The sequence below is a fragment of the Myripristis murdjan genome, chromosome 8 (genome assembly GCF_902150065.1).
Source record: "Myripristis murdjan chromosome 8, fMyrMur1.1, whole genome shotgun sequence".
Taxonomy (NCBI): domain Eukaryota; kingdom Metazoa; phylum Chordata; class Actinopteri; order Holocentriformes; family Holocentridae; genus Myripristis; species Myripristis murdjan.
In genome coordinates, this window is record NC_043987.1 from 2,499,195 (window position 1) to 2,510,978 (window position 11,784).

The 11,784-nt window shown below is 39.0% G+C and overlaps 1 protein-coding gene across 1 annotated transcript; it reads left to right on the plus strand.

Moving 5' to 3' along the window:
* Positions 1-1,089: 1,089 nt before the first annotated feature.
* Positions 1,090-11,253, plus strand: rogdi (rogdi atypical leucine zipper). Its single transcript, XM_030058607.1, has 11 exons — positions 1,090-1,164; positions 2,388-2,459; positions 3,085-3,167; positions 4,272-4,326; positions 4,450-4,530; positions 5,481-5,576; positions 5,823-5,921; positions 6,522-6,635; positions 7,122-7,171; positions 7,753-7,879; positions 10,470-11,253. The coding sequence occupies exons 1-11, from the start codon at positions 1,090-1,092 to the stop codon at positions 10,509-10,511; spliced, it is 894 nt and encodes a 297-aa protein (XP_029914467.1). The 3' UTR covers positions 10,512-11,253.
* Positions 11,254-11,784: the final 531 nt, after the last annotated feature.

Genomic DNA, 11,784 nt, shown 5'->3' on the forward strand with positions numbered 1-11,784 from the left:
GTGGCTGTTGTGGTACCATGTTAACACTCTCCCTTATCTGCTCATAAATTTTTTTTTTTTTTTTTTTTTTTTTAAAGTTTAGAGGTTTAAAGTTTTTTTTTAATACAGAGTTTAGTTTGTGGATGTCTTAGTTATTTGGCAATACATTTATTTATGTATTTTATGTATTTATTTAAAAGAAATGCATGGGAAACAGTGCAGATCTACTTAAGCAAAAAGACAAAACAGATGATAAATTTTGTGTCTATTATTGTATTTTGTCAGATGCAAAAAAAAAAAAAAAAAAAAAACACTGGACCACTAAAAGCTGCATCCTTGCACACACAGGGTCTCAGGTATGTTCTTGTCAGAATTCAGTCAGTAAAACTGAAAAAAAAAAAAGGTGAACAGGTGTTTCCATATAGAATAGCAAAGGAGTTACAAAATATCTTCTGAAATTTTATTATCAGCTATTACCGACGTGATGACTGAATCATCAACTGCAACTTAACATTCAGGTTATGTTTTACAGATTTACTTTCCTCAGTTGTGTGGCTCTCACCTCTCCACTCCCGGGCTGAGGACACGCCCCCTGGTCTCCTACAAATGAACGCAACATAGTAATAACAGAAACACCCTCCTTTGACGCAAACCGGAAATTATATTCCCAATAAGGATTAGGGGGCGTGACCTGTATTAACAGCGAACGTGTGACTCGCAGTAATGCTGCATTCACGTGAACTCTGCGATTTGAAAACAGCCTGTCGGAAATAATAATAAAACCAGAGTATATTAACTAAGCTATTGAATACAGCTGTTGATACCGCTCCCGCGCTGTCTAGATCTTGAAAGTCGTATCTTAGCAACTCGGGCGGTAACGACAGAATATCATAATATTTCCAGCTGTGTTTACTGCTTTGTCGGGATGTTCGTGTGCGCTGTGGTCGAAAATAGACATAATTTGGGGAAGCACTTGAACGCATCGTAAACCAACTGCTAAGCTAGCAGGTAGGCGGGGGGGACACCCGTCTTATCCACAGCAGAATAGAAAAGCAGACCATCTTGCAGCGTTTTCATCAAGGTTTAGTGTTCTCCCGTCTTCTGGTGGAAATGTTGAATCCGCAGAGATCCCTGTCCGAACTGCCCAAAATGTCGGCTGCCAGCCAGGTGGAGAGAGCTGTGTTGGTAAGCTCTGCTGCTGCTGCTGCTGCTGCTGTTTTGGAGCCCTACAGAAAAAGCAACCCCTATCATTTGGCTTTTCTGCTCAGCTAGTTTACCCACTAAGCCGTATGTAGCTAACTCGGCTTCTCAGGTGTATAGCTTGGCATTTCTGAGGGGAAAAAAAAAGATGGACATGGCTAACCGTGCTTGTTGTCAGCGTCCTCTCTATTGCCAGTACCATCAGTGAGCTGTGATGCAGCCTCCGGCCAGCTCCGGGCCAGTCCCTGCTCAGCGGGATGTATACACCGAGCCTGGCTAGCGTTACATGCTAAGAGTTGTCTATGGAATCAGCTCGCCATCCTCTGTGACTGTTAGAGAAATGTAAATTAAAACACGTAGCTAATTCAGAAGTCGTTGACAGTTCACCCTGGGGGTAGCTGTTGGTTAACCACCATAAAACAATGAAAGTAACAGTAAAGCTCATGTAAATCTTCTACCCCCTACAGCTGAGGTGTGCAACAAAATGCCCCAGCTCTGTTTACCATACAGCACCACGGTACATACAATGGTCAAGTCAAGGACTTTCTCAAAATGTTGCATTTAAACACGAGGGAAATACATATACTACATATTCTACGACTGAAGAAATATCTTCTCTCCTTGGGTGCCACTCTTTTATTCGGCATACTTTTTAATTTACGAAGGTGCATCTATTTTCATTACAATTTAAACTTGTTTCCCCCCCAACACGTTGTTCCGTATGTTTGGCTGAATGGGGCTAATAGCTGGAGAAACTCTACATTTTGAATTTTCTATCGAAAAATGTGTTGTTACACACATGCCGAATTGAAAAGGGATTTTGTTGATGCAGAAAAGGTATCCAGTCATGTCCTATGACGTTTGCAGCTTTGTGGAAAAGCAGTGAGGAAACAAACTCCCACATTTTTGAATAGAAGTTCTTTCAGTACAACAGAACCGGACATGTTGGATGAAGGTTTGTATGGGAAATTGGGCATGGGCCTATATCTAATCCACTAACTGCGGTTCTTTTATTAATAAATGTAATAAATGACTTGCTGCTGATTTTTTTTTTTGACACTGTGTATTCGGCCAGCTGTAATACTGTTGCTTCATGTTCCCCCAGTCCAGATTCCAGTGGGCTTATGTGTTTTTGATAACCCAGTGACCATTAAAGCAACATGGATCCTGTCTCTCCAGTCAATACAATGTCTGTCTGTCTTCTGTAGGAGGAGGAATTCAACTGGCTGCTTAAAGAGGAAGTGCATGCTGTCCTGAAGCAGCTGCAGGACATCCTCAAGGTGAGTGTTCTCCAAGTGTCTGTGTGCACAGTGAAGATATAAAAATTCCACAATGAAGAGAACATTTACAGATTCCTACACTCTCACACAGAAAAATGGCAACAAAATGGATTACATCTTAAGAGGCTATCATTAAAACTGTTAACAAAGCTATTAAAAGGATAGTTCACCTATTTTGAAAAATAGGATGTTATTTCACTTCCCCCCAGCTGTTCTGTAGGACAGTAGTGGTGCTATCTTCCTCTCATTGTTACTGAGTGCTGGATACTGGCTGGATGCTCCAAATGCTAACTGTTAGCCTCCTGCCTTTGAGCTGGACTTCCCCCCAGCTAACACTCTGAAAAATAACCACTTAAATCCAGTCCAATTGTTAAGTAAACAAGTTTGAGTTTGATGGTGTGTAGCAAACTGTTTAGTAGTTTTATTAGTAAAAGGGTCTTATTATTCCGTAGTATTATTCCATAAGACATCCTCATAGAAATATAACAGCATAAGAGAAATAAATGTGATTATAATGGCAACTTAAAGCACACATCTACAGTGTGTGAGTGTTAACACAACTACAGTTTTTGTTTGTTTGTTTGTTTTTTAATCAAACTGAATTTTCTTTTCCTCTTGTCAACAGGAGGCATCTAGACGCTTTTCAATGCCGACGCCTGGCATGGAGAGTCAACTCAAACAGGAAAACTTCATCCTCGGCAGCTCAACGTAAGACTGGCTGATAAGTGTCACGGCTGAGCTGTGAATGACACAATCGTTTCACCAGAATTTCATTTTTACCCTTTGAAACGCAGCAGCCCTCAGGCAGGTTTTTATTTTCGAAATGTTTGATTTCACATGAACAAAATTCACTTAATCTATTTTCTGCAACTTTTTTTGGATATTTTCTTGTGGACTTAATTTCCTTGTATTTTTAGAAGTTTTTTTTTTTTTTTTAAACTATTGTTTGCTAATATTCTGGTTGTTTTCTAAATGTAATTTTCTTGTAATTGTTTAATTTTTTGGTCATTTTCTAGTCATTTTCTTGGGATTTTTTTTTACAATTTTTTTGCAAATATGTTTTATTTTTCTTGGGTAAAAAATACTTTATTTTATTTTATTTATTTATTTATTTTTTTTTTTTTACATTTTTTGGCAATTTTATGGTAATTGTCTTGGAATTTTTCTTTTTTGTATATTTTTTTTGTGGTCATTTTCTTCTCATGTTTTGAAGGTATGAAAGGGTTACCTGAGGGCGTAACTGATGAATAGTTAGAAAAATACTGTAAATGGTGAATTATTTCTAACCCATATATCAGTATCCTGTCATGCAAGTGGCTCCCAGATGTCACATGATGGTCAGATCATATGTGTGATGGAAAATGAGCAAGGTTCTCGTCAACTCTCAGAGTGAAGGGGATCTCAGGAGACTGTGATGTCTCATGCAGAGGATGTTAATTGATGCTCAGCTGACGAGAACAGAGTATGAGCGCTGCGAGTGTGAACACTGTGAAACACTTGTGAAAGGTGTCAATCTGTCTGCCTTGTCTCCCTGTATCTGGCATGCCTTAGACTTGTGGCCTTGGAGCATGGAGACAGGACATCTTATCAGTGCAGCTCAGAAGGGCCTAAATGTGACCTACAGCCACAGAGAAAATTCCTTCACAATATGAAACATCATGCTGACACACAGAGGCCCTTGTTCACTTCCTTGATGTTGTAATGTTGCATGACACATGGTTAACTGTCTCTTCCTGCAGCTGTCTTCACTACTTTCTTGCTGCTGCGGTGGTCAAATGAAAATGCTTTCCTATCTGATGTGTTGTTTTCCAGTATGGACCAAGTGAAAGGGGTGCTGACTCTGCAGGGAGAGGCTCTCACTCAAGCTGTGAGTTTCTCCAGCTGCAACCTTAACAAGATTCTCTTCCACAGTCCAAATGATTTGCTCTTGTCCCAGTTAAAATGATGAGTCAAAAACAGAGTGTTTCTGTTTTTGTTTGTCTTCTGACAGGACATAAACCTGAAAGTTGCCAAAAGCAGCCAAGTGCTCCATTTTCAATTCAGGGATGACAAGCAGTGGAAATTGCAACAGGTATGTCACTGTGTGTAAACTAATTGGTTAACCAGGAGTTGCCAGGCGGTTTCTCTTCTATTCTTAAAGCTACATTAAGCAATATTCCATGCGTTTCTGCAGTAATGTGACCCCTTGAAGTCTGACTCATCACTGTGGGGCTTCTTTCCACCAGACAATGTACAGCCAGCCTGTTGTTATTCGCTGGTTGGAGCTTTATACATTTCTGAGAACAATCCATCTTGCAAGTAATGCGTTTGTGGCTGAACCACAGTGGTTCAGACCAATCAGCTTCCTACTGGCAGCTATGGGCGTGGCTTATGTGTGGCAATAGCAAGAAACGACAGCAATAGTGACTCCTAAAGAGCTTAGCAGGGATAGTGCAGATGCTGCTGTAGCATCAGTTCTGTCAGAACTGGATGGGCTTTCTTCATTGAATATTCACTAAATTCATAGCTAGTGACATTGCCTTGCTTGCTGTCTGTCAAAGTTCCTTAGACTGCAGCTTACTTCCTCTTCACAGATGGTCCATCCAGTTGCCAAGTGTATTTGAAAGTGCCCGCCATTTCCCAGTTTCCGATGATGAACTTCCAGCATAGAGAGGCACAGTTTAGTAAATAGGAGCCCTGTTTTGAAGAAGAAATGTGAAATAGAAAAAGTCAGTCTTCCAGTGCAGTAGCAATGAAAAGTAGCATCAGCTGAAGCTTTGACTGGCTTTTAAAGGTTACTAGCATATAATTATTGATAATAAATATTGTTTTAAGTAGGGAAAGTGGCAAGGTTAATTATGGAATCTATCAAACACCAGCTGGTGGACAGTAACTTATTCTCCTAACATGGCTGTAATTAAAAAAAAAAAAAAAAAAAAAAATCTGCCTTGTGCGAGCATATTCTATGACCTGACCATAAATCCTGCCTCACTAGTCTCTCTCCACATTTCATCTTTTTCCACTCATCCACCCCTCCTTTAGATCCAGGATGCCAGGAACCATGTGAACCAGGCTCTACAGCTGCTGAGCAGCCGGGATGAGAGCTACCACTTCAAGACGGGTGCTGAGGTCAATAAGGTCTGTGTTTTGACATCAACCACCTCCTCCTATCATTACCGCCAGAGAGAAGTCCCTGGTGGAGAAGAGGAAGGGAATCCATTCAGATCCATTCCATTGTCTGATTTATGGAATATTGAGTGTTACTGTAATAATGAAGGTGAATTGTGGTAGACATCAGTATGGCTGGAGATGAGCAGTCAGAGTAATGCCAGTGCTCCACACAGTAGAACGGTGATGTATATGTTGTGACTTTTGTGGTTGTAGCTGATGGATGCAGTGATGCTTCAGCTGACACGAGCAAGAAACCGCCTGACCACGCCAGCCACCATGACCCTGTCCGAGCTGGCCACCAGCGGCCTGATGGTAAAGGCCAACATGCACATTCCATAAAGATTCTGAGGACATACTGCTTACTTTCACATGCACGTAGGATTACCATCTTAAAGGCACAGTTCACTCATTTTGAAAAATGTTATATTTCACTTCTCCCCTAGCTGTTATGTGGGGCAGTAGTAGTGCTATCTTCCTCTCATTGTTACTGAGTGCTGTTAGCTGGGAGGAAGTCCAGCTCAAAGGTAGGAGGCTAACAGTTAGCATTTGGAGCATCCAGCCAGTATCCAGCACTCAGTAACAATGAGAGGAAGATAGCACCACTACTGTCCTATAGAACAGCTGGAGGGGAAGGTGAAATAAGCTTCTTCAAAATGGGTCAACTATCCAGTTAAACCAGTTACTCAAAAAGCTGGTTCTGGGCCAGCGCATGTAAACATGGTAAGTTCATACAATATAGACCTGGATGCTATGGCATGGAAACCTTTTAATGTATCTCCAAAACTCAGATTCACATTGCATTAAAGGTGAATTTCAGTGACAGCGATCATTCCATAATCCATATTCCTCTTCCTCCTCCTCACATTGCTGATCTCTTTTTCCTGTGTAATCTCTTTTTTATTGTATCACCAGAAAATGTTCACTCCTCCAATGCCAGGGGACGTGATGGTGAATTTTTACATCAACTTGAGCAAGCTGTGTCTGACCGTCTATCAGCTCCACGTGCTGCAGCCCAACACCACAAAGGCAAGATGTATTGCTTTGCAACACTGTAGAGACACACATAACACGCGGTCAGGCCTTTATTACCGCTGACGGGAAACAGATTAAAATCACTCAGTACTTTCCATCAGATCAAACTTGAACGATCCCTGTGGAGAAACTGGGTCACAGAAGCAGCAAGTGGCATACAAGCACAGAAACAGAGTACAGTAAAGAAGGAACAGAGCAAACCTGGTGTGTTGAAATATTCAACAGATTGCTCCATCACTCAGAGAGCAGATGCATGCATGAAAATGTCCAAAGTTGATATGGATTCGATAGTGTTAGTGCTGCAGTCAGCACTTATTTTGCACATTTTCATCAATACCCCTCTACTATAGGACTCCAATCTAATGTGTTGACCCAGAAACTGTCAGTCAGCTTGGATGTGTTTGTGGTTAAACACTGGAGCAGAAATGTGTAGGCTCAATTTTGATTTATGTTTCCATATTTTCTTTCTCATCCTGACAGAATTTCAAGCCAGCTGGAAGTTCAGTGTTGCACAACCCTGGGGCAATGTTGTAAGCTCTGCAATATTTATTTTCAAATTACTCAGCCTTTTAAGGAACTGCATGCTGGGAATACAGACTGTCCCTTATGTGTGTGTGTGTGTGTGTGTGTGTATATATATATATATATATATATATATATATATATATATATATATATATATATATATATATATATGTATATATATATATATATATATATATATATATATATATATATATATATATGTATATATATATATATATGTATATGTATATATATATATATATATATATATATATATATATATATATATATATATATATATATGTATATACACACACACACACACACACACACACACACACATATATATATATATATATATATATACACATATATGTGTGTGTGTGTGTGTGTGTGTGTTTATGTATGTCTGACTACCCTGTTTCATAGTCTCCCTCTTTCATAATAGTGTGATATTAATATATGACTGGTGCCAGTAGGCAAAAGACTCAGCAAGGTTTTCACAGTCCCACATCAGCAGAGGCTTGTGGACGAGTATCATGTCACATTTCTCATCATTTTCACGGAAACTTGTTGTACTTCACAGTGAGCTCAACAACAACCGATTTGAGGTGAGCCACGTCCACAAGGTGGAGTGTGTGGTGCCTTGGCTCAACGACACGCTGGTATTCTTCACCATCTCCCTGCAACTGTGCCAGCAGCTCAAGGACAAGGTGGGTAGCTTCCCTGGAGGTGACACTAAACAAGACCTGGGGCCGGATTCTCCAAAAAGTTCTTACTAATAATCTTAAGACGTTTCTTAAGAGGAAAAATGAGAAGTTCATAAGAATGTTCTCAAGTGCTATTCCCCATTATTTTCTTAAGAACTGCACATTATCTTAAGAACTTCTTAATTTTTTCCACTTACGAACTTCTCAACTATCTACCTTTATGGAAACAAACAGCCTCGAGCTGCAGCCCACAGCAGTTCCATCTAAAATACAACAAAACAATATCCATTATAGTCTCAACTTTGATTTGATGTTATAAAAGTGTTTTCTCAAAAATTGAGATACATACTTTGTATTGGACAGCGACGATATTACTAACCTATTAGTTAATGGAATCTAAATATAACTGACACTTGACAAAATGTCCTCACAGACTCAGAAACAATAGCCTACATGTGTCTAAATATTGGTTTAGATATTAGGCTGAATTACAGTTTCGATAACGATTATCACTATGTTAACATATACAATGTAAAATTATTGAGGTATTAGCCTACTACATTAATCTATGTTATATAATCAAATTCGGCTCTAAATTAATCAAAGATGTTTGAAAAATAGCTTACCTTCACACAGCATGTGGTTACTTAAGACGACCTTTACCGGTCTTAAAGTTATGATACTATTTAAGAAAAATAGTAAGATAATTTCTTTCAAGAATCCCATTTATTCTTAAGAAAAATCTTAAGAATAAAGTTGAGAACATTCTTAAGATCTTTTGTTTGGATTCTTAAGATATTTTGTTTGTGAATTCGAAAATATCTTAAGATTCTTCTTAAACCCAAAATTAAGAAAAAAAGTGGAACTTAAGAAGAAATTTAATCTTAAGAACCTTTGGAGAATCCGGCCCCTGGTTACTTTACACATGACTAGAAAAATGGGTATCACTTGATGAATCATCATAGTGGCATGACCTATTAAATAAAACTGAACGTTGGTCAAGTGTTGGGTTATACACTACTCACAAAAAGTTAGGGATATTCAGCTTTCGGGTGAAATTTCAGGATGAACCTAAAATGCATTCTAACCTTTACAGGTGAACTTAATGTGACCTTCTGTAAACTTTTGAATGCACATGTCCAACTGTTCAATGTTTCAGTACTTTTTGCACAAGTTGCTGTTCTCTAACAAGGAGCTTAACGGCAAAATTCACATCAGGTGTTTGATGCTCCAGCTCATCGAGGTCGTATCATTAGGGAACGGCTGCTGGAGACTGGGGTACCTCAAATGGAGTGGCCTGCACTTTCTCAGACCTGAATCCCATAGAAAACCTATGGGATCAGCTGAGTCGCCGTGTAGAGGCTCAGAGCTCTGTACCCCAGAACCTCAATGTCCTGAGGGCCGCCCTTCAAGAAGAGTGGGATGCCATGCCTCAGCAGACAATAAGTCGACTTGTGAACAGCAGGAGACGTCGTTGTCAAGCTGTAATTGATGCTCAAGGGCACATGACAAGTTATTGAGACATTGACATTTTTTGTTGTGGTATATCCACCACTGTTGTTGGCTTTTGTTTCAAGAAATTGTTTGAGATGAGGAAATCACCAGTGTATGCTTCTACTTAAATGCCCTACTTTCATGATATAATATCACTGTAGAGTGAACATTTTACATTTTCCGTAAATTTCACCCGAAAGCCAAATATCCCTAACTTTTTGTGAGTAGTGTATATTTCCCTGGATGTGATATGAGACCACATGGTGGTGAAATATCCTTAATCATTTCCATCTCTCCATTCACTTCAATAGTGCATCAAAACACTTTTAACTCGTAAACAAATGTAAACAAAGCAAATTATGACAGTATAAAAAAAGAAGTCCCAGTACCCATTTTTTGTGCAAAAACAATGATATATGAAAGTACTGCCAGATTGTTTCTTCCTTGCGCAAGGTTACCATGCGGAAGTTTTTTGCAGAAGCCACTTGTCGGATCTACTTTGCGATTCAAATAGGACGATGTCAAGAAAAGAATCATTGGATTTCTTCACAAAGTGGGTACTGGGAACGTAATCTGCTTTGTTTATGTTTGTTTATTTGCTAAAAATGTTATTTTAAGAGGGGAGTTTGCTGCGCTATAGAAGTGAATGGAGAGACACAAACACAGTATTGTGGATCAGCAGCCACAATACTGATGTAACTATACAAGCCAACACTCTACCAAAGTTCAATCTTGATTTAAAAGGCCTTGTAAAATAAAGTGCTGAGATAAAAAGTAATAGCTGTCATACATTTTCAGTTGAAATATAGCAGTAATGCCTGAAAAGCTGTTATTCACTATGTTTAGTGCCATGGTAAGTTGAGCAGAACTGAACAAATGGCTGCATTGCTCCAGGACTGGACTGATATGGGCTTGGGAAAGAGGGAGCAGATGTGATGTTTGATTAAAAGACACTGTCAGCTCCTTGCGTCAGTCCAACCCTTGTTCCCTGCCATCACTTCTGCTTCAGTCTGCTAGTAGATAATTAACAGCGGTTGTGTATTCATGCTTGTAACTCCGTAATGCCAAACTAAACTATATTCTCTTCCTTTACCTCCAGATATCTGTGTTCTCCAGTTTCTGGAACTACAGACCCTTCTAATCACCTGCCAGTCCAGCCTAAAGAGCAGTCAGTTCCCAAACAAACCTCAAAACTGTAAGGGATATCTTAAACACTATTTACATATTTATGACCATGTTGTTAATTTTCAAGTGTTTTGCAGAAAGAGCCGAATCATAACCCAGCGACCGTCAGTGTTTATTGTTCTTCCCAGTCCTATTAGCAAAGCCGTCATCACTCTGCCTGTGTGAATGTCATTTCACAGCACTAACTTGAACTCCTTGAAATGAAGCAGCTTTTGTGTTGTTTGTAACTGTTATGAAATGTTTTGTCTCAGCAACTAAGTGCATAACACGAGATCCTAAACTTGTCAAATGATTTAGTTCTGTTTGTAGAGACACTAATTTGTGTACTCAGGGGAGGTATACAGACAGGTTTGTGGTAAGGAATGTGTTGTCCCTCTGACAGCACACAGCTGTCTGTCACCAAGGGGTTTTTGGGGTTTTGTCACTACATGGATATACCTAAACGATAAGCTATTAGTTGTCTCGTAGTTATTGTAATCAAACGGCTCTGGTTTATTTTAAAGTGTTTGCTATATTTTCATATTTATTGACATTTTTTGCACCTCTATTGTCTTGATCGTTCCTTGTGAACCAAATATTCATTCCAATCTTGAACAAAATACTTTATTCCAGGAAGTGTTATTCTATTTTGCGAAGCTATATATCATATAAAACATGAAATTTATCTGTTGTCTGTGCAATAAAAATGGTCAAATCAGTATCCTGTTCAGTTTCTCTCCATTCATAAATCCGTCTAGTGATAGATTTACTTTAATTCAACCTTGGAACAAACATCCCTGGAGCCCTTGGTCTCGATTTGTCAGACTTCAATACTGAGACTGACTTCATGGCAGAGACGCAGCATGTTCCAGAGGGGTGCAGGGTGTAGTGATGTTTATAAGTAGATAGTCCAAGATATATTGAATGATTTAGCCATGTAATGTAGCCCTCTGAAGCCTGAGGAAATTCACTCGCTTCAGAATTCAATTACAAGACAATGACTGCAGAAATACAACAGTGCCCCAAAAACAAAAAAAAAGACAAAGTGTTAAGAAACGTACCAGAAATTTACCACACAGTAATAGAAAAATTGCAAAAAAAAAAAAAAATCAAGAAAATTAGCTAGAAATGTTAAAAATCCAAGAACATGACCAAAGAATTACCCCAAAACAAAAAGCAAAACAGAAAATTGTTGAGGGAAAAAAATGCACTGTAAATGTATATATTCATTTGAAAGGTGCTCATAAAGA